The 23,290-nt window shown below is 40.9% G+C and overlaps 1 protein-coding gene and 1 long non-coding RNA gene across 6 annotated transcripts in view; one reads left to right on the plus strand and one right to left on the minus strand.

Moving 5' to 3' along the window:
- Positions 1-8,249: 8,249 nt before the first annotated feature.
- Positions 8,250-14,179, minus strand: LOC112811963 (uncharacterized). Its single transcript, XR_003205172.2, has 3 exons — positions 14,064-14,179; positions 12,682-12,723; positions 8,250-8,695 (listed from the first exon to the last, which is right to left on the minus strand). It is a non-coding gene; the product is annotated as an uncharacterized lncRNA (long non-coding RNA).
- A 23-nt stretch (positions 14,180-14,202) lies between these two features.
- The window catches only part of ZMYM6 (zinc finger MYM-type containing 6), a 42,849-nt gene continuing 33,761 nt past the window's right edge, over positions 14,203-23,290 (plus strand). The window contains exons 1-3 of one of the 5 annotated variants that reach the window (XM_025856510.2): positions 14,228-14,333; positions 14,668-14,750; positions 15,652-15,818. In XM_025856510.2, coding sequence (XP_025712295.1) covers positions 15,726-15,818 — 93 coding nt within the window. In that variant the 5' untranslated portion in view covers positions 14,228-14,333; positions 14,668-14,750; positions 15,652-15,725. Of the gene's footprint in view, positions 14,334-14,424; positions 14,751-15,651; positions 15,819-23,290 lie in introns of those variants that run through there. The other 4 variants (XM_025856511.2, XM_025856509.2, XM_073902935.1 and 1 more) reach the window with 4 other exon arrangements.

The following is a 23,290-nucleotide window of genomic DNA, read 5'->3' on the forward strand; positions in this document are numbered from 1 at the left end:
GAGATTATGACCTGGGCCGAAACAAGAGTCAGATGCTTTAACCAGCTGAACCACCAGGTGCCCCAAAATCATATTTCTAATAAATGAAATGTTGAAATCATTTTTGCTTGATCATTTAACATATAATACACATTTGATTAATTTAATTCCCTTAAACAATTTAAGCTGGAATTAAAAATTTAATATGGCTGATACTTTTGAATATCTCATATGCCTTAAACATCAGCAAAGTATGCACAAATACCAAAATTACAAAATCAACTACACTTGTATCTAACCCTATTCAATGCCATGGGTTGAATATTACTGCATTATCTTTGTACTGCTTTTATACCTCTTAAGATTATACCATAGTCAATATCTTCTTAAGGTTTCAGTAGTAGAATTTTGATTATTTTCTAGGATTTCAGAAATCTTATCAACTCCAGTAGAAAAAGAAATACAACTTTAGACCAGTTGAGGTTCCAGGATCTGTGATATCAACTAATTCTTTCTTGGTTGGGATATAAAACCTAGTTTTGTTGTCCAAGGTAATTTAGACCATTTGTTAAAAACCCTTTTGTTAATAGTAAAAGTTTTTAAGTACCACAGGATTTGTAATTCTCTGTCTTCTTTATGGTTTTTAATTTTTGAAACTTAGTGTCTGTCTTGGAAATGATGTAAGCTCTAAGTTTTGCATGACCAAGTCCCTAATCAATCATCTTGCCATTATAACATCAATCTGCTTAAAAACCTATGTATTTCTTACCAGTATTTTATTATAATTAGTAGGGCCATTTAGTTGTTTTCTCTCCTGAGAGATGGAAGATTGATTCACCCTTCTCATTCCTGGAATATCAGCTCAACTCTTATTTTTACTTGCTTATTGTAAATCTGGTGCTGAGTAATTGACAGATTCCCCTTCTATCTGGTTGTGGTAATTTTACAAAATTACTAGTCTTGATGGTCCTTCCTCCTACTTTTTGGTTCCTTTTATCTGCTTGCTCATATATGAAACATAAATATAGGCAAATTATATGTGGATTTATTTATTTATTAATTAATTTATTAAAGATTTTATTTATCTATTTGCCAGAGAGAGAGAGAGAGAGAGAGAGAGAGAAAGAGAGCACAAGCCGGGGGAGCGGCAGGCAGAGGGAGAAGCAGGCTCCCCCCTGAGCAGGGAGCCTGTTGTGGGGCTTGATCCCAGGACCCTGGATTATGACCTGAGCTGAAGGCAGACCCGCAACCGACTGAGCTACCCAGGCGTCCTTATATATGGATATATTTAAATCAACACACCCTTTACAGAAGAAAAAATAAATGTGCATCCACACCTGTACACTCAAAGGCCCACATGTAACTCATTATTAAACATACATTGTATTCATCCTTCTACTGTATTAAATTTTTTTGTTTACTTAAAGCTATGTTTTTTGTTTACTTCTCTCATTTGAGTCTTTGTATGAATATATAGCCTTTGTAGATTTGACTTATTCCAATTCACTCTAATGATGACATTTTAAAGTTAAATTATCACAACTTTACCAGAGGGTACCTCTCTAGGTTTTGTCCTTTTAGCTCTGCCCCTGACATCCCTGAAACATCCCTTCTTTCTTGCCATAACAGAATGTTCTAAAGTCATACTAAATTTTTCCCCCTGCCCCATATAATCAGCTACTCTACAATGAATTCCAGAGAATTTTGGTGGATAAAACTACTAAAAATCAAATTTAGATGTTAAGGATTTACATGAGAGTAAATGTAGGGCCAAAATATTAGAGCTGCTACCATTCGATCCAGCAATTGCACTCCTGGGTATTTACCCCAAAGATACAAATACAGGGACCCGAAGGGGTACGTGCACCCCAATGTTTATAGCAGCAATGTCCACAATAGCCAAACTGTGGAAAGAGCCAAGATGTCCACCCACAGATGAATGGATAAAGAAGATGTGGTATATATACACAATGGAATATTATGCAGCCATCAAAAGGAATGAGATCTTGCCATTTGCAACGACGTGGATGGAACTGGAGGGTGTTATGCTTAGTGAAATAAGTCAATTAGAGAAAGACATGTATCATATGACCTCACTGATATGAGGAATTCTTAATCTCAGGAACAAATTGAGTGTTACTCGAGTGGTGGGGGGTGGGAGGGATGGGGTGGCTGGGTGATAGACATTGGGGAGGGTATGTGCTATGGTGAGCGCTGTGAATTGTGCAAGACTGTTGAATCACAGATCTGTACTTCTGAAACAAATAACGCAACATATTTTAAGAAAAAAGAAAAAGAAGAAGATAGCAGGAGAGGAAGAATGAAGGGGAGTAAGTCAGAGGGGGAGACGAACCATGAGAGATGATGGACTCTGAAAAACAAACTGAGGGTTCTAGAGGGGAGGAGGGTAGGGGCATGGGTTAGCCTGGTGATGGGTATTAAAGAGGGCACATTCTGCATGGAGCACTGGGTGTTATGAACAAACAATGAATCATGGAACACTACATCAAAAACAAATGATGTAATATATGGTGATTAACATAACAATAAAAAAATAAAAAAAATATTAGAGCTGCTAGTAGGCCTCTTTTAGTAGTGACAAACCTGGAAGAAAAATTCAAGGTCATGATCTTGCAGTGCTATTTTCCATTTTAACCTGTTATGTTACTGAATAATACTTTTTTTAGACTATATGGTTCCATTGAGCACTAATGCTGTCCCATGCATTGACAAATATTATCTTGTTCTGTGAATTATTTGCTCTTCTGAGAGTCAGGAAGGCCCTCAGAAAGTGGAGGGCTTTTGCTCTCAATAGAAATCTTTGGACATCTATATTTTATTTTAGTTCTTGCATCTGAATTATAAACTATTAAAGCTGGAAAAGCCTTTAGAGACTTTCGTGTGTAATCCATGCAGATTACAGATATACCAGACATTTGTCTCTCCCCTTGTTTCTGAGCATCCTGATCTCTCTTTTAGGGAAATGCTCCACTGTGAGGACAATCTCTCTGTTTGTTTCCTCTCCCAGTAGAATAGAGAGGGATAGGTTCTTTCCATATTTTCTTCCTGATATGGCCAGTAGCTTAGCATGTAACCTAAACTTGGCCAATCAGAGGATCATTCTTAGAACTTTGAATCCTGTTCAAGTGATGTTGTGACAGAGATTTTCAAATGTTTGTCAGACCCCATTTTCTTATCCTCCTGGGCATACAGATATACTACATTTTCCTTGAAGTTAGGTGCAGCCATGTGACTTGAGTTCTGGACAATGGAACATAGATAGAAACAATGCCCAACATGTAGGTCTGACCTATATAAACGTCCCACATGTCATCTTTGCCCTCTCTTTCCCCAACTATTGGCTGAATGGAGAAGACTCCACAGACATAGAAGAGGATAGAAACACAAAATGGAAGGATTATGGATCCCTGAGACAATGCCTGGAGGAGAGCTGCCCAGAAAAGCTACTAGACCAGGAGCACCCATGGTGGACTATTGTGTGAAACAGAAATAAACTTCCACAGTGTAGAACCTCTAAAATTTGGGAGGTTATCTTAGCATTTAGCTTACCCAAACTCAAAGACAGAATGTTTGGCATAAAGTTTATTTTAGCAATATCTGTGACATGGATCAAGCTATTCTTGCTGACAGATCTTGGGGGGCCCCTCATTTGGTTCATTGTCTAAACCTCTTCTCAGAGCTTCTCATCATTTTGGAAGCTACCATATTTTCCCTTTTTGGCTTAAAACAACCAGATCTGGGTGTCTGGTTGGCTTAGTCGTTAGAACATGTGACTCTTGATCTTGGGGTCATGAGTTCAAGCCCCATGTTGGGTGACTCAAAGGAAGAGGAGGAAGGAAGAAGAAGAAGAAGCAGAAAGAGAAGGAAGGGGAGGAGGAGGAGAAGAAGAAGGGGAGTATATTTATCTTGATGAGCACTGAGTAATATATGGAACTGTTGAATCCCTATATTGTACACCTGAAAATAATATAGCACTATACATTAACTACACTGGAATTAAAATAAAAAACAAACAAACAACCAGACCCGGTTTCTGTTGCTTATAATCAAGAATGTAGACTCCATCAGGTAAGAAACTGAGGTCTTAAGTGATAAGTGATTTGCCCTAGGGCACACCTCCTAAGTGGCAGATCTAGGATTACTAACTTGACTTTGTATCTCCTGATTCAGTATTCTTTCCATTATACTTTTGGGAGTGTGAAGGGGTCCAATAATTAGCATTCCTCTTCCTCACTTCTAAACCAATTGAGAAATGAGATTCAGGAAATGGTAAACAAAGGTATCCATCACCTTCACTACTGGAAAAAGCTAGGTTGGAGGATAGAGACTCCCCACATGGCAGGCCTGCCCCTGAGACTAAAGGCAGAGAAGAGCCAAGGAAACTAGTTCCCTGTTGACAACTTGCTTCCACGTAGAAAGAAAAGCAGAAGAGTCTGAACTGCGCTAGTTTCTCCTTCCAAACTCTCCATTTAGAGAAGCCACTGCCTCAGCTGAGGAGGAATGAGAGGGTGAATAGAAGTCAGTACTTCAATGTTAATGATTGACCCTTTACATAAAAAAAATGGGATATAAGATATATATCTTCATTATCAATGGGTAGGTATTTTGGCTGCTGGAAATATTTTATTTCTGATAATACATATATTATCAGAACAATGTATAGAACATTGAAACGAAGTCCTCTAATATTCTACCCGTCACAGATAAGTGTTAACAGTTTGATGTGTATCCTTTCTTATGACCATGCTAAAATTGAGATTTTGTGGTATCGAAGGCTTAATCTGTATAGTGCCTGATATAGAAGGAAGTCATTTGCTTCCTTCCTTTCTTCTTCCTTAGTGCCCCAGAGCCTTCTCTAGCCTGAGAATCTATGACTAGTGTTGAGCTGGGCTGATGAAACCACAGAGTCCATAGTTCCTGGGGGCTGACAGACTTACACCTGCCAGAACTGCCAGAGAGCCGTCGTCGTCAGGAATCCCAAGCCCATAGCAGGGGCCCTTGGGGCAAGGGCTGCTCAGCCGGGCCAGGCCCATGGCTTTTCCTATTCTCTGATCCAGGAGTCTAGACCCTCACCAGAGCCAGGGCTTAGGGTTGCCTCTTGGGTTAGCACATTGTCCTGTAAAGCTCTCTTTCTGAGCTGGAGGGCCTGTCCCCTCCTTCTGAGCCTCTCCCAGAGGGGAATCAGACACAGGGCTGGGCCCCACGGGGCAGTTGGAGGACTGCTGTGTTCATGTTGTGGCACCCCCCCCCCCAGCGTCTCCTGTAACTCTGTGTGATGCTCATCAGGCTGACCCTTCCTCAGGGATGTCTAAGCCTATTTTCTCCTCTCTGGGTTTTTGGGATTAGCAGGAGATGAGAGTGGGGAGCTAGGGACCCAGCTGGGGAGTGTGTGGGTAGAGGATCAGCACTGACTACAGGCTTCCTTGGCCTGACTCGGCCTCCGACTCAGCTCAGGTGTCTTCCCTCCTGCAGGAGTCTTTCCTGAAAGCCACCTCTCTTCCTCCCCCGCCCAGTTATTCACTCCTTCTAATTCTTGTTGATAGTTTTTCCATGTCTGCCTCCCCTCTAGCACATGAACTTTAAAAGCTAAAGTTTAACTCATTCATCTCTATGTCTCTAGAGCTTAGCACCAGATCTGGCTCAATAATACTTGATAACTCTAGGTACCGTGATTGAGAAAAGCAAGGGTGGTACCCCGGGGCTGAATTATATATGTGGGGGTGAGAACAGAAGAGGGAGAAGGGACTACCTTCCTAGGGCCTAGCCAGGGTTTATGATCAGAACCTTCCTGAAGGCAGAACTGTCCACTTTGTAAAAGGAGTTGCTAGGGAAGAGTTAACTCCTTGTCTTGAAAGGTGTGCAGAGACTGAAGATTACCTTTGCAGTGTTGCAAGCAGGATTCAAGCACAGCGCAAGCCTCGGGCCATATAACCACCAAAGGGCCTTCCACCTTTTAAGTCTGAGATTGTGGGAGGACACAGGGCGGGTACCAGAGAGCTACAGTGCTCAGAAAGCTGCCTGTCTGTCTAGATATGGTCAAGGTTGCCTGGAGGCCACTTGGGATAATGTCATGGTCTAATCAACCCCCAACCCCTATGGCTTTCTTGTACATGCACACCCATATTTACAGTAATTTAAATCACATACAACTTACATAAAGTCCTGCCTGTATATGCATATTGCTATGAATGTTTGTTTTCATATATTCTTCACAGATGAGCATGTTAAAACCTAACCTCATCACTAAATAAAGACTCACTGGCCCAAATTTATACACACTTCCTCCACTGCCCCCAGGCCCAGGGAAGCTATGGGGCTTCCTCTTCCTGGGATCGGCCAGGCAGCTCTGAGAAGGGGAGAGGCGGAGAAGGCTTGGCCTGCCTATGATGAACAGAATTAATCATAAAAGTAGAAAAGACTGAAATTCACTGGGAAGTTAGCAATCTACACCATTCCTTGCACAGTATTTCCAGAAATGTCATTAATTGGCCCTGACAAATGTCTTGGCCATTGTATAACATTCTCGGATTTTAGTTTCTGTCATAGTATTACAGATGAGAAGTCCAAAGCTGGTCTAATTCTCTTTCCTTTGTAAGTAAAGGTTTGTTTTCATGTTTCATTTAGGATTTTCTGCACCTACTACTCATCCATCTGCACTGTGCTCTTGAGCTGGAGAGCTGCCTATCACTTCCTGGCAACTTTGGTTTTGCTTTGGCAGCACCTCATAACCAAATATGTCAGTTTAACTATGGGATTATAATTATTGATTGGAACATGACACTCTTTTCTCCCCACACCCTCCCCCTGCCTCAGTGCAGTTACATATGGTCACATGGACAAGAGGCTCTAATAGTATGTACTCAGAGTTTTACGTGTCATTTCTGAGCCCAGCAACATAAGACCCACGTGTGCTTCCTCCATACTCTTAGAAGGATGTGCCTGCGACTGAGCTTCAGTGATGGAGAAAAAAGTTGGGAGAATCCTGCGTTCATAAATGATGATGTAGAAGCATAACTGCTAATGACCTAGAGCATGTGCCTTGAATGGTGATATGAAAGATAAACTTGTTTTTTATTTTATTTTTTTGAAGATTTTATTTTATTTTTTTGAAGATTTTATTTATTGGAGAGAGAGAGAGAGAGAGAGAGTGCACAAGCAAGAGGGCGAGGGGCAGAGGGAGAAGCAGGCTCCGGCTGAGCAGGAAGACCGATGGGGCTCGATCCCGGGACCCCGGGATCATGACCTGAGCCAAAGGCAGACACTTAACCGACTGAGCCACCCAGGCGCCCCTGAATTTCAGTTTATTTGAGGTACTGAATTTTGGGGTTTCTTTGTTATAAAAATAATCTTCAACACACAGGGATTCAAAAAAATATATCATCTAAAACTTTATTTGAGGAAAATAATTAAAATACTCTAGTTTTCAAGGTAGAGGAAAGGGAGAGGAAAAGAAAGAGTGACAAATAATAAATCTGTACTCTAAACAGGTCATAATATTGCAACTGGGAATGTGAAATAGAAGTATACAGTAAGGATTCTTGAAACAAAACATACAAACCCAGAGGGAATTCCTAATAACATCAAACTCAAAGATGTAAACTATTTTAGTGTGTCAGTTATCTATTGTTATGTAGTAAACCACTCCAAAACATTGTGGCTTAAAGCAACAATTTGTTATTTCTCATGATTCCGTGATTGGTTGGGCTCAGCTGGGGAGTTCTTCTGCCCCACAGTATGTTGATGCTTTCAGCTAGGAATTTGGCTGGAATACCCAAGATAACTTCACCTACATCCCTGGGACCTTGACAGGGAAGCTCAGGGGTTTCTCTCCTCTCTCTATGTGTTCTCTCCAGTAGGATGGCCACACCTGTTTACATGATGGTGGCTCCGAGAGAGCAAAGGCAAGAAGCCGCCTGTTCTCTTAGAGCCGACAACTATGACTGTCACACTGTCACTCCCCCGCAATTTACTGGTCAAAATAAGTTGACAGGCCAGCCCAGATTCAAGTGGCAGGGAAACTGACTCCACTTTTTTTTTTTTAAGATTTTATTTATTTATTCGTGAGAGACAAAGAGACAGAGGCAGAGGGAGAAGGAGACTCCCCGTGGAGCAGAGAGCCTGATGCAGGACTCAATCCCAGGACCCTGAGATCATGACATTTAACTGACTGAGCCACCCAGGCGTCTCCTGACTCCACTTCCTTTTTTTTTTTTTTTTAAGATTTTATTTATTTATTTGTCAGAGAGAGACACAGTGAGAGAGGGAACACAAGCAGGGGGAGTGGGAGAGGGAGAAGCAGGCTTCCCGCAGAGGAGGGAGTCCGAGGCGGGGCTCGATCCCAGGACCCTGGGATCATGACCTGAGCTGAAGGCAGATGCTTAACGACTCAGCCACTCAGGCGCTCCTCCACTTCTTGATAGTAGAAACCTCATACACATACAAGAGATGGGAGGAATTGTTGGTGGCCATCTTTGGAAACAATCTCTTATAGTTTGCCTTCTGGAATAACAATTGATGTCCCTTCCCAATCATAATACACTCACATTCTCAACCGAAAGTCTCAAATCATTATGGCATTGGATCAAAGTCCAGGATCTCACCATCTAAATCAGGCCTATGAAGAAGAAACTCCTTTGGTGTAGTTCATTGGGTGCATCTGCTCAGGTGCAACTTTTTCAATCTGAAGGCCTATGAACTAAAAAGACAAGTTATCTGGTCCCCTTGTTTTCTGTTCCCCACACACCCAAAACACCTGATGATACAGAGACATAATGACTCCTTCAACGAATGTTCCTGTTCAAAAAGAGGAAGAACAGAAAGCATATAACAGTCACTGATCCAAAGTAATTCACTACCTCCGCACCTGTTGTCAGATTCTCCTACTCCAAGGACAAGGGATGTTTTCATAACATCCCTTTGGTTTCATAATTAATTTCATAATAATTCATAATTAATTTTCTCCAGAGGCTTTTGCTTCTTTTCTCTGGGCTCATGGCTTTCTCCCCTGAGAAACCTTCATTTTCTGTAAGAAATGATCCACATTTGCAATTGAATAGCTTTCTCAGCTTCTATAAGGATCTTTTTCATTTCAAACTGTCAGTAATCCTTATAGTCTAAGGTTTTGGTTTTGCCCAAATACATCCCTTAAAAACTTTGTGGATCTTTTTTTTTTAATTTAATTTTATTATGTTATGTTAGTCACCATACAATACATACAAACTTCATGGATCTTACTGGGATTCACTCTGTGACCCCTAAACCACCTCCATTCTTTTTTTTTTAAAGATTTTATTTATTTATTTGACAGAGAGAGACACAGTGAGAGAGGGAATACAAAGCAAGCGGATTGGGAGAGGGAGAAACAGGCTTTCTGCTGAGCAGGGTGCATGATGCGGGGCTCGATCCCAGGACCCTGGGATCATAACCTGAGCCAAAGGCAGACACTTAACGACTAAGCCACCCAGGTGCCCCACCATCTCCATTCTTCTTTCTGAGACAGAACTCTCTCTACTCTGGGTGTGTCAGATTGCTATGGGACAATGCCCTTGCGTTTCTTAGAAGCCCTTCTGTCTAGATGAGAGGGTCTATGAGGTACTGTTTAACTCCTTTTGAGGTCTTACAGCTGCACTCTTGAGTTGATCTTGACCTTAAGGCCACATTTTACCTGTAATGTCCTAAATGTGATTTCTCTTCTGAGGTTTGTTTCTTATTTTGATGATACTTTGCTAGCTGGAGAGACTTGGACCCTCCATATTTTGTCTAATTTCTGCTTGAAAACAAAAGTTCCTTCTTTAACTTGTTTATCTTTTGCAAAGCCTTATCATAGGTGACTAAAATAAATCAATAAGCACTTTATATATTCTGCCCAGAAATCTCCTAAGCCAGATCTACAAGTTCACTAATTACATTTTCTATCTTCCATGTTTTTATAGGTGGCAGTGCTGCAAAATATTTTGCCACCACATTACACTGGTTAGTCTTCCTCCAGCCTCCAATAACAATTTCCTCACTGCTCTTCTGGCCTCCACTAACAGACTTCTTGTCTTTCCAAATTCTGCTGGCTGCCTGGTCCCAAAGTCAATGTCACATGTTTTAGATTTTAGTTATGGCAGTACTCCATTTCTAGATATCAATTCTGTAACAAGTATCTACTGCTAAATAACAAAGCACCCCAAACTTACTAGCTTATGATAAGAACTGTTTATTCATTCATGACTTTATAATTTGGGCTTAGCTGGGTAATTCTTCTCCTTATCTTGACTGGGCTCATTCATGAGGCTGTAGTCACCTATCAACCTGGAGGATCTAAAATGGTTCCACTCATATGTATAGGGCCTTGGTGCTGGCTATAGGGCTACTTTCTGCACGTGATTTTTCATCATTCAGTAGTTTAACCCATCTAATATTGACATGGTGGTGAGAGTGTTCTAAGAAAGTCAAAGCAGAAGCTGCAAAAAACTATTGAGACCTATGTTTGGGAATTTACAGGATATCACTTCTGTCACATTCTATCAGTAAAAATAAATAACAAAGCCAACCAAGAAACACGGGATAAGGAAAAAGACTCCCTCTCTTAATGAAAGAAGTTGCAAATAATTTGCCATATTTAATCCCCCACAGGTGACTGTGACTGCAAAAATTCTAAAGCAAATTTAATATTTAATGATTTTATATGGAAAACAACATAGCAGGAAGTAGATACAGATGCCCAATACCACCATTTCCATTAAGGCAAGAAAATGGGATAAAAATTATATACTTAGAAAGGAAGAGACAAATTTGTCATTATTCTCTATACAGCCAAAAACTTAGAAAATTTTTACAAATATGGATAAACTATTAGAATTAATAAATGAATTTAGCAAGAGTGCTGGCTTCAAAACCAACATACAAAAGTCAATTATATTTCTATATTTATACTGGAAATAAACAATTAGAAAATGAAATTTTACCCTTTTTTTTAAAGAGGTTCTTTTTTTTTAAGATTTTATTTATTTATTTGAGAGAGAGAGAATGAGAGATAGAGAGCACGAGAGGGAAGAGGGTCAGAGGGAGAAGCAGACTCCCTGCTGAGCAGGAAGTCCGATGCAGGACTTGATCCCGGGACTCCAGGATCATTGACCTGAGCCGAAGGCAGTCGCTTAACCAACTGAGCCACCCAGGCGCCCAAATTTTACCCTTTAAAATACCATAAAAGGGGCACCTGGGTGACTCAGTCGGTTGGGTGTCTGACTCTTGGTTTCAGCTCAGGTCTCATGGGTCGTGGGATCAAGCCCCGCATAGGGCTCCACACTCAGCAGGGGGTCTGCCTGGAGATTCTCTCCTTCTGCCCCTCCTCCTGCTCTCTCTCTCTCTCTCAAATAAATGGGTAAATCTTTAAAAAAATACCATAAAATATCAAAGATCTAGAAAAAATCTAAAAAAGATATGCAATCTCTATATTTAAAAACTATAAAACATTATCAAGAGAAATTATAGAAATAAATGGAGAGATATACTATTTTCATGGATTGGAAGATTCAACCATATTAGTTTCCTGGGCCTGCTGTAAGAAAGTGTTACAGAGATTTATTGTCTTACAGTTCTGGAGGCTTGAAGTCTAAAATCAAGGTATCAGTAGAGCCTTCTTCTCTCTGAAATGTGAATGGGAGAATCCTTCCTTGCCTCTTTTAGCTTCTGGTGTTTGCCATTAATCCTTGGCATTCCTTGGCTTGCAGCTGCATACTTCAATTTCTGCCTCAATTGTCACCTGATGTCCTTTCTGCAAGTGCCTGTCTCTATGTCTTCTCTTTTTATAAGGACGTGAGTTATATTGGATTAACCGTCAGCCTCATTCCAATATGACCATGTCTAAACTAATTACATCTGCAACAGTGCTATTTCCTCAGGTCACCATATCTTTTTGGGGGATCTGATTCAACACAATGAATAACAAATGCCAATTCTCCAAAACAGGTCTACAGTTTCAGTGCAATACTAAACAAAATTCTGGCTGATTCTAAAATATATGAGCAAAATTTGGTTACATTTGGCAAGTAGATTCTAAAATTTATATGGGGGTGCCTGGCTGGCTCAGTCAGTGGAGCATGTGACTCTTGATCTCGGGGTTCTGAGTTCGGCCCCACATTGGGTGTAGATATTATTTAAAAATAAAATCTTTTTTTTTTAAGATTTTATTTATTTATTTGACAGAGAGAGACACAGCGAGAGAGGAAACACAAGCAGAGGGAGTGGGAGAGGGAGAAGCAGGCTTCCCGCGGAGCAGAGAGCCTGATGTGGAGCTCGATCCCGGGACCCTGGGATCACAACCCAAGCTGAAGGCAGACGCCTAACGACTGAGCCACCCAGGCATCCCAAAAATAAAATCTTAAAAAAAATTTATATGAATATGCAAAGGACCAAGAAGAGCCAACACAATTTTGAAGAGCATAATGGGAAGGAAGACTTTTTTCTACCAGATACCAAGATATACTGTAAAGCTTTTACAGAAATTAAGACAGTGTGATATTTCCACAAAGAGAGACAAAATGAATAGTTTACTTAGTCCTGAAACAAATCCACACATTTATAGACAACTTATTTATGCAAAGGTGACAATACAGGGCAATAGGGGAAAGGACAGACTTTCAAAAATAGTACTTAATTTAACATTCATATGTAAAAAAATGAAAGCTGACTTACCTCGCATGATACACAAATCCCCACTTCAAGTGGATTACAGAGCTAAATGAGAAAGACGAAGTAATTACAATCCCAGAAATTAATCAGGACCTTTGGTAGGAAAATATTTCTTAACAGGACACAAGAAGCACTAAGCATAAAGGTCTTCTCTGTTTGTTAAAGACACCAATAATAAGGTGGAAATCCTGGCCACTGGGTGGGAGAAGATATTTACAATCATATACCCAACAAAGGACTCATATCTAGAATATATGTCCATGATAAAATGGCAGACAATCCAATACAAAAATGGGTAAGAGACTTGAACAGGCACTACATAAAAGAGTATATCCAGATATCCAAAAACATAAAAAAGGGCTCAATCTCATTAGAAATCTGGGAAAACCAAATTAAAACCACAATGAGGGCGCCTGGGTGGCTCAGTTGGTTAAGCAACTGCCTTCGGCTCAGGTCATGATCCTGGAGACCCGGGATCGAGTCCTGCATTGGGCTCCCTGCTTGGCAGGGAGTCTGCTTCTCCCTCTTCCCTCTTCCCTCTCATGCTCTCTATCTCTCGTTCTCTCTCTCTCTCAAATAAATAAATAAAATCTTAAAAAAAAAAAACCACATTGAGGGGCAACTGGCTAGCTCAGTCGTTGGAGAGAGAGACTCTTGATTTTTGGGTGGTGCGTTTGGTCCCCATGTTAGCTGTAGAGATTACTTTAAAATAAAATCTTTAAAAACCCAAAAAACAAAAAAACGCCACAATGAGATACCACTATACCCCCACCAGAATGGTTAAAATTAAAAAGATGTACAGTGGTAGTTATTGGCAAGGATGTGGGGCAATTGGATCTCTCATAGATGGCTGGTGGGAGTGCAACTGAAAAACCACTTTCTAGAAGTTCTTGACATTATCCACTTAAGTGGGTAACGTAACAAGCACGTTCATTGCTAGGTATAAACCTAGCATATGTGCAACAAGACAGGAAAGTTCACAGCAGCATTATTTCTAATAGCCCAAACCTGGAAATATCTCAAATGTACATCAATAGTAGATAGTTAAATTGTACCATATTCATAAAATGGAATATTATTCAGCAGTCACAAATCAAAAAAACAATTCTGAATGAAAAATACCAAATCTTGGCTTTGAACAAGTTAATTAACCTAGTCATTTACATCTCTGAGATAAAAATTTGTACCTCTTGGGGTTGTCGTGAGGATTAAGCGGAATGATGCATGTCAAGTGCTTAGCAAGCACGGGGTTTAATAAATGTCAGCCATTATTTATTCGTATGTTCCTTAGTAGGCTATATTTCTGGAAATGGTAATTCAGGAATAGTGCAGACTATCCAATGCCCCCAACTTTCTGCCCCAAACTCTCTCTTCTGCCTTTTTACCTTTGGGTCTTGGTCTCTTTAAGAAGTCAACCATAACTGAGGAAAGAGGAATCCTGGGAAGATCTACTCAGTTCAGGTGCAGAGCACGACGGGAAAAGGAGGGGCGGAGACCAGGGCTGCGCACGCGCGGTTGGCCTGGTGTTGCGTTGCGATGGATCAGGCGGAAGAATTCCAGTAAGAGAAAATAATCCTCGTCCCCGCGCGGGGAGCCTTGGGTCCTAGTCCTCCTTACCCACCGGTACTCCCTGGGAGCAGGGAGGCAATCGGAAGGTGAGCGCAGCGGGTGGCGGCTGCAGGGTCTGCGCGGGGCGGGGCGGCAGGCGCGCCACGTGAGGAGGCGGGCACCGGGCGAGGGCGGCGCCGGGAGGGCTGCGCGGCTGACGCCGTGCGGATTTCGCCTCAGGGACGCGGTGACAGGGATTTGCGAGTCGCGTTCTCCCCATCAGATACAACGTTGCCGCGTTTGTACTCGGTGACGGGCGTGGAGATTATTGGTGGGGACGAGACTTTCGCAGCGATACCATACTCGAAGGAGGGATGAGCACCCGTAGATTGTTGTAACTGTGGCAAGTGGTCAGAAGTTCTCATCTCTTCTTCCCCACAGGCTTTTCCACCAGTTGCCCATTTCCCTGCCTGGCTTGACTATTTGGATAAGGACAACTTTGGGGAGCTTCCTTTTTCCTTCAGGTTTAGTACGCTTACTCTTAGGGGAAGGGAAGTCTGTTGGATGGCTAATAGAGTTTCTTGTTTACAGGAAAGCGATTGCGAAGCAGAGCTCGGAGGGGCTTCTTCGTGGGCATGGCCCCCAGGGAGACCTTGGAAAGTTCAGGTCGTCCACTTTAAACAGGGGCGTACCTGTCGTTCACTGGTGGTGGCATCTGGAGCTCTGATCTATCGTTAGGCCGAGAAATGGGGCCCTTACGGAGGCCTCCAATAAAGGCTGAGTTAGAGGTGGGGGTGGGGAGCTCGGTGTGCCCCACTTTGAGAACTAAAAGTTGAGGTGGGCCTCCAAGTACTAATTCTCCCGGAGTCAGAAACTGTATTTCTGAGCCCTTCCCCCTAAGTGCTTGGTAACTTCTTCCCACATCTTGGCCAGCTGGTCTCATACCTGTAAGTTTCAACATTGGAGAGACCAGAGTGTTTGTCTTTAAAGTTATTAGGGAGGTGGGAGCTTTTTCCAGAAGACTTTTCTTATTTTATTTATTTTATCTGTTTTTTTTTAGGGAGGGGAAGAGGGGTAGGGAGAGAGACTCTTGAGCAGGGCTCCACACCCAGCCCCGAGCCCTTGGAGTCCTGGTGGGGCTCTATCCCAGGACCCTGAGATCATGAGCGAATTCAAGAGTCGGGTGCTTAACTGACTGATCCACCTGGGTGCCCCCGGAAGACTTTTCATATGTGAAGATAACTCTTAAAGGAACAGAAGGCAGGAAGAGGGGAGACTAGAGTTTGTCATGGTCCCAGAAGAGTTGATTTTCAAAGGCTCAACTCTGAAGCCTTGGGCTCAATGCAAAGCTTTTAAGATAGATAAACATGAAGGAGAAAATAAAAATAATAAACCTGAGTACCAATCCTTTATGTTGTATTTTAGGAGTCCAGCTATCCTTTACCAAGAAGAAATCTGTTAGTTTTAGACTGGGGAATTCCTTTACATAAAAAATTAGAATGAAAGAACCTTTGGATGGTGAATGTGGCAAAGCAATGGCACCACAGCAGGGGCTTCTGGACAAAATTAAAGAAGAACCTGACAATGCTCAAGTAAGCATTTCATTTTATTAAAAAAAATTTTTTTTATTCTTTTCTATCTGGTGAATTCAGATTTTTAGTTAGGCAGTTTCTGGCTTGTATGTTAAAACAACCCAAATTTTTTCCCCATTATATGAGTAGATCAGTTTTTCTCCTCTTTAAATGAGAAAAGATCTTGGTAACTGTATATTTATTTTTGTAAAAAGAAAGTAATATGTATTACCATTTTTCTATACTTGGTACTTTTTTTTTTTTTAATATTCTTGTATCTGACAGTAGTTTCCTTTTATTCTGTAAGTATTTGTGTTCTATTCTATGCCAGGGGATCGAGGAGTCAGTTTAGTCCCTCCCCTCATTGAGCTTATAGGTTAGTAGGGAGGATAGACATTACACAACTAATTGATCAAATAATATATATAATTACAGACTATGACAAGTGCTCTGCAAGAAAAGCCTAAAATGGGGAATCTGACCTAGTTTGGTTGGGGGCAGAGGCTGGGTAGGGAATGCTTCCCTGAGGGAAGGATGTTTAAGCTGAATTATGAAGAAGGAATTGACTGGGCAAAGACACAAGAGAGCGTTCTAGACAGAGGGATCAGCATATAGGAAAGCCCTCAGTTGGAAAGATGGGTGTTTCTTTTGAAGAACTGCAAGACCAGTGGGCCTGGAACAGAAAATGTATGAAAATGGTGATGATGGTAATGTTGATCGTAACAACAACACTAATTGATAGTATTTATATATCAACATGTAGTATATATTATATCATAATAACTTGTGACATTATAAATATTAACTTACTGATATTTATATGTGCTTAGATTGTGCCAGGCACCATTCTAACTACATTATTATCCCCATTTTACAGATGAGGAAACCAAAGTACAAAGAAGTCAAGCAGTTTACCAGGGATCACCCAGGGATCACAGCTCATAAATGGCAGACTAGATTCAAATCCAGGTAGTCAGACTTCAAAGCCTGTTATCCTGCTTCTAGGATGAGGCTCTGTAGGTAGTTTGAGGCCAGATCATGCAGGACTTTGGGACCATGTTATGAATTTTGGTCTCTATGGGAAGACACAGTGGGAAGAGAGCAATGGGGAGAGATTGCAGGATTTTAAGTGGGAGAGTAAGATAAACATGTTCAGAAAGATCATCTAGGTACCCTTAGGGAACCAGATTGGAAATCTGTGGAGATCAGTATAGAGACATGGTTAGTTGTTTTGGCAAAGAATGATTTTTTTTCTTGCACAGTTCTTTTGCTTGATACTCTCTAGTTACTGCATAAGCAAACTAATAATACTAAAAATACAAATAATATAATAACAAAATAATAAATAATAATGGTAATATTTTATTTCTCATACCATCTCAAAGGCAGTATTATTCCAGGACAGGGATGCCAAATAGGTTTTGTCTCATTCATCAACTCCGTGTCTTCCTAGAGTGCTGTGCTGAGAAGGCATCTGAGGTAGTGTCTACAGGATGTGGGGTGGGGGGCTGAACTTTTATAACAATTTCCTACTCATCCTTTTTCCTTCAGACACAGTCCCCAGCAAAACACTGTGTAATAACGCTATTGTAGCTCTACAGATCCGATATCTCTCCCTTTAAAGACCTGCTCTCCTCAGGTGTGATAAAGCATGAACTTTTTAGTGTAACATCCAAACTATCCATGTTTTGGCCTTTGTTTCTGTCTTCAGTATCATTGGTCATCCTTCCCACCTTTTCTAGTCTGTTTACCTGCATACTATCTGCAATTTACTCGAAGTCATATTCTGTTGAGTTTTGTTTTCTCGCCTTTGCACATGCCATTTTTTCTGCCTGTGGTATTCTAAACTAGGCAACTTGGCAAAAATTTTTCTCCTCTTTAAGACATGGTGTAACAGTTGGTCACTCGAGTAGGATGAATCATTCCCTTTTTTTCTATTGTATATTGCTTTCACTTTTGCTGTGGCATCTACAGGTCAATGAATTTTGTTTTCATACCAAGTCTGGAATCCTCAATTCTTAGTGCAATGACTGGCACAAGATTACATGCTCAGTAATTGAAATAAAAGAATCTCTGTTTCACAGATGAGGAAACTGGACCTGAAGGAACAAGGGACTTCACCAAGGTCCCATGGCAAAGTTGGGATATAAAACCAGTTTTTAAAAATTCTAGATCCAAGTTTTCTTTCATTATGCCTTGTCTGTATATAAATTTAACAAATATTGTGCTACGAGTTGAATGTTCTTTCTGAATATCAAAATTGTGATAATGAAAATCCCCTTAGCAGCTTACATTTTATTTTTTTAAAGATTTTATTTATTTATTTATTTGTCAGAGAGAGAGAGAGAGAGCACAAGCAGGGGGAGTGGCAGACAGAGGGAGAAGCAGGCTCCCCGCTGAGCAGGGGGCTCAATGCGGGACTCCATCCCAGGACCCTGGGATCATGACCTGAGCCGAAGGCAATCGCTTAACTGACCGAGCCACCCAGGCATCCCAACAGCTTACATATTAAATATAAGTAGATAGGGACTGACTCAGTTCTCTTTGTTTGATATTAATGCTACTCAAGGTGAATAGGCTATAATCTTTTTCATAATTGAGAGTGTGGGCTATGATAGAAAAGCCAGTTAAGCAAATAGTGTATGGTGTTTTCCATGTTGCATTTGAATATTGGAAAATGGTAGGCAAGAAATAAAAAATGTCTCATATTTTCTGATAACAACCTTCCCCTGCTCGCCCCCCACCATCCAAAAGCAGTGTTCCTATGAGAACTTTTGTAGGCTGAAATGGTGTAAAATGAAGACATGATTACCACTAAATTATGTGGAAAATTTTTGAGCGTTTCTAGATTAGGCTTTTGTGATACCTTAGGACATATCTTACAGATGTACAAAATAAATCAAGATAAAGCACTGATGCTCACATAGTTCAGAGCTATAGCAGCTGAGATGGTTGATGCTGAGGTGCTGAGTGTGCTTCCTGGGAAAGGAGCTTGGTGGTGCTGCTCTCGCTTCTTGCTTCTCGGATGCACGCTGCCTCTGTGACTGCTGCAAAACAAAGCTGAAGGCTGTTTTCGGTTTTTGCCTTTTCTCATAAAAGCAGAAATCTTCAGATTTCTTTTGGTTAGCAAAAACAGGTACTAATGTCTTTTGTGAAAGTGAAGTGGCATTACGTGAACTTTTTAAAAAAATTTTTATTGTTATGTTAATCACCATACATTACATCATTTGTTTTGAATGTAGTGTTCCATGATTCATTGTTTGTGCATAACACCCAGTGCTCCATGCAGAACGTGCCCTCTTTAATACCCATCACCAGGCTAACCCATCCCCCCACCCCCTCCCCTTTACGTGAACTTTTGAAAAGTGGGGAATACCTCTACGAAGAGTCTGTTCTGGATATTCAAGTTATAGTTGAGCTGTCATTCATTCAGTGAGTTTTTATTCCTGCTGACCATAAATTTCGTAGCACTTGCTCAACATTGTTGTAAGTAGTTTACATATGTCAATCCATTTGATGCACACGACCCTGTTACTCTTCCTGCTTTACCCACGAAGGTGCTGAGACACAGATAGTAACTCGTTAAAGGTCACACAACTAATATGTGGTTGAGTGAGGATTTGAACCCAAGCAGTCTGGTTCAAGATCCCAAAACCTTAACCAGGATACTGCAGGCTAAGTTGTGTTAGTTATTTTTTCAGAAGAGCTACAAAGATGAAACAACAAGACTTCTGCTCTCAAGGGAATTGATGCTGTTAAGGGGGAGATGGGAATAAGAGGTAATTATTTATAGAGTGTACCTCACCAGAAGCTATGCTAAGCATGTCTTGTGCATTCTCATTTAAATTCTACAACCATATGAGGGATATATCTTTATCCCATTTTACAAATGAGGGAACTGAAAAAAACAAATAAATGAGGGAACTAAGGAAAGGAGAGGTTGGTAATTTACCAAATTCAAAGGCAGCAACAGAGCTGGAATAGGAACTGGCTTCAAACTTGTATTCTTTCTGTTGCTGTGCGCCACCTTTGTACAGATACAAAGTCACAGTATTATGTAATTATTGTAACAGCAAATTGTGTAAGGTGCATTGGGAGCATAGGGGAAGGAGCCTTTAAGTCGGCCTGAAGAGGAAAGGAAGGCTTCATGGGGCAGGCAGCACTTGAATTGTAACAGTTAATGTTTTCAGGCAGAGAAGATAGTATGGGCCAAGTCATGGAGAAGTGAAAGAATGTGGTATGTTTAGTGGTTGAGTATTTCAACAACAAGGAAGAGACAAAAAGAGGATAGATTTAAGATACTTGGGTAGAGCTGATCAAACTTAAAGATAGCATATGAGGTATGTGGGTCAAGGAGGAGTCCCAGAATACTTAGAAGTTTCTGTCCTCAGTAAATTGAGTGTTTGATACTATTTACTGAGGGGCAAGGAACAGGATTTGGGGGGAAATAAGTGCAGTTTGGGATCTGTTGTGTTTAAGGGGCTAGTGGGACATTCAATTGGTAGTTTGCACTGGGAGGTATTTGCATATATGGATATGGTATTTAAAGATTTGAAAGTTATCTACCTGTAGGTGTAGTGTTGTCAGATAAAATACAGAATGCCCAGGTAAATTTGACTATCAAGTTAACAGTGATTTTTTTTTAAGATTTTATTTATTTGACAGAGAGAGAGAGACAGCAAGAGAGGGAACACAAGCAGGGGGAGTGGGAGAAGGAGAAGCAGTCTCCCTGCCAAGCAGAGAGCCTGAGGGGCTCGATCCCAGGACCTGAGCCTAAGGCAGACGCTTAAGGACTGAGCCACCCAGGTGCCCCAACAGTGATTTTTTTTTTAAGATTTATTTATTTATTTGAGAGAGAAAGAGAAACCATGGGAGCTTGGGGGAGGGGCAGAGGGAGAGAGAGTCCCAAGCGGACTCCACACTGAGTGAAGGGCCCAACACGGGGCTTGATCTCACAACCCCAAGATCACGACCTGAGCAGAAACTGAGAGTCAGAGGCTTAACTGACTGCACCACCCAGGCACCCCTAACAGTGATTATTTTTTAATATAAGTATGTTATATGCGATACTTGGGACATACTTATATTAAAAAAGTATTTGTTGTTTATCTGAAATTCATATTTAACCAGGCTTTTATATTTTTATTTGCTAAATCTGGTAGTCCTATATAGGTGATAGTTGAAGTTATGAATGTGGATGAGATCATTCAGGGAACAAAAGTAGAGGAGAGAAGAGCTCAGGATAGAAAGCTGGGAAATAGATTAATTTAGGGCTTCAAAGTAGTCCCCCCAATCAGCTGCCTCAGCATTACCTGGAAACTTGTTAGAAATTTATAGTCTTGGACCCTGTTCCAGACCTACTGAGTTAGAAATGCTGGGCTTGAAACCCAACAATCTATGTCTTTTTTTTTTTTTAAGATTTAATTTATTTATTTGAGAGAGAGAGAGTGTTGAGAGAGAGAAAGAGAGAAGTCACAGCAGGGGAGAGGGGTAGAGGGAAAAGCAGACTCCCTGGTGAGCAAGGAGCCTGATGTAGGACTCCATCCCAGGACCCTGGGATCATGACCTGAGCTGAAGGCACACGATTAACTGACTGAGCCACCCAGGTGCCTAACAATCTATGTCTTAACAAGACATATAGGGCCTTGTGATGCCACTGAATTTGGGAAATACTGACTTTAGGGCTGAATATAAGATCAATGAAGGATAGTTAGACATAGTAATAATTGAAGTAACAGAACCAGAAGACAATGAAATGGAATCATTGGCCGTATCAGATGTATCTCAGAAGCCAGGTAAGATAAAACCTAAAAAAAAAAAAAGTTTATTGGGTTAAGCAGCTGCAAGGTGATTGGTTAATCTTAAAACAGTTTCAGTTGGGGGTGTCTGGCTGGCTCAGTTGGAAGAGCATGCGATTCTTGATCTTAGGGTCTTGAGCTTGAGCCCCATGTTGGGGGTAGAGATTACTTAAATATATAAATAAACTTAAAAGAAAAAAGAAACAGTTTCAGTTGAAGCAGTAGCCTGACAGCATTGGGTTCAGGAGGGAATCAGAGTAAGGAAGGAGAAATAATGAGGTGTTTTTTTCTCTGGCTGGTTGGAAGGAGAGAGAAGAGGGTAGTAGTCCTTAGGAAATAGGTTCCTCATAAGTTGAGAGGAAAAAACCAACATGGAGGTGGTGAGAGGGTGAAGATACATGTCGGTGGCATGGAGTACTGAAAGAAGGGGGAGGGAGAGGGATCCCAGACGCAAGCACTGTTTTTAGTCTTGGTTAAGAAGATTGCTTTTTCCTGTAAGACAGGAGGAGAGTTTGTTGATCAATTTGTAGGCATGGTGGAGTGGGGGAATCAGGGTGTTGAGGGAGTTCTTAGTTGTTTCTTTTTTTTCTTGGTACAATTGAAACATCAGGGAGCAGGAAATTTATAGGGTTGATTTATTAGTGGTGAAGGTTTGGAACAGTTACTTTTGGAAGCAAAAGGGACATTTAACAGGCATATTAGAAAATATCAGAGAACTAAAAAAAAAAATATCAGAGATTTAGTTGATGATAAGGCACAGTAGCTTTATATTGATTCTTTTTGGTAAATTGAAGGAGGGTATAGATACTTTTAACTTCCTCTTTGCAAGTGCCAATAAATAAACACTGTTATTCAAGTATAATGTTTAAGACCATCCACTTGGATTCATTCAACGAATATTTATTTAATGCCATAATTATGAAAATAATAAAAGCTAGAATTTTTGCGTGTAAGTCATGCTTAACTTTTGGTTTATCTGTAAGGTATCATGCTACAAACTGCGTTTGTATTAAATCATTTATCCCCCCATAATGGTCCTAAGGATTAGATAATATATTTTATAGATAAGGAAATTGAAACTAGAAGAGATTAAGTAACTTGTTTGAGCCAAGATCACATCTGTTTCTGCTGTCAGAACCCATAACCTTCTCTGTTAGGTTATATTGACTGTGCTGAGATGGGAAAACAGATATGGTCCCTGTCCTTAATGGGCATAGTCCTTTCAGTCTTGTGCGTATGGGGGAAAGAAGAAGGGTGTTAGACATAACAAATTATCACCCCAATAAATAGGAAATGATGTATTGTGACAGGTGCTATGAGTGAAAGGAAATGGGAGACTCCAGCAGGGGAACTTCTTTTTCAGTGGGGGCCAGGGTTTGAATTCATTGTAGTAATTTTTTATTATCTTATCTTACTTTATCTTATTTTATTTTTTTAAAGATTTTATTTATTTGTCAGAGAGAGAGAGAGAGAGAGAGCGCACAAGCAGGGGGAGCAGCAGACAGAGGGAAAAGCAGGCTCCCGGCTAAGCAAGGAGCCCAATGTGGGACTCTATTCCAGGACCCTGGGATCATGACCTGAGCCGAAGGCAGATGCTTAACTGACTGAGCCACCCAGACATCCCCATTATAGTAATTTTTAAAAAAGATTTGTTTATTAGAGAGAGAGACAGAGTGCATGTGGGAGGTGGGGAGT

Source organism: Callorhinus ursinus, unplaced genomic scaffold (assembly GCF_003265705.2).
Source record: "Callorhinus ursinus isolate GAN/ISIS: 27379988/994484 unplaced genomic scaffold, GSC_fseal_2.0 scaffold18, whole genome shotgun sequence".
Classification (NCBI taxonomy): domain Eukaryota; kingdom Metazoa; phylum Chordata; class Mammalia; order Carnivora; family Otariidae; genus Callorhinus; species Callorhinus ursinus.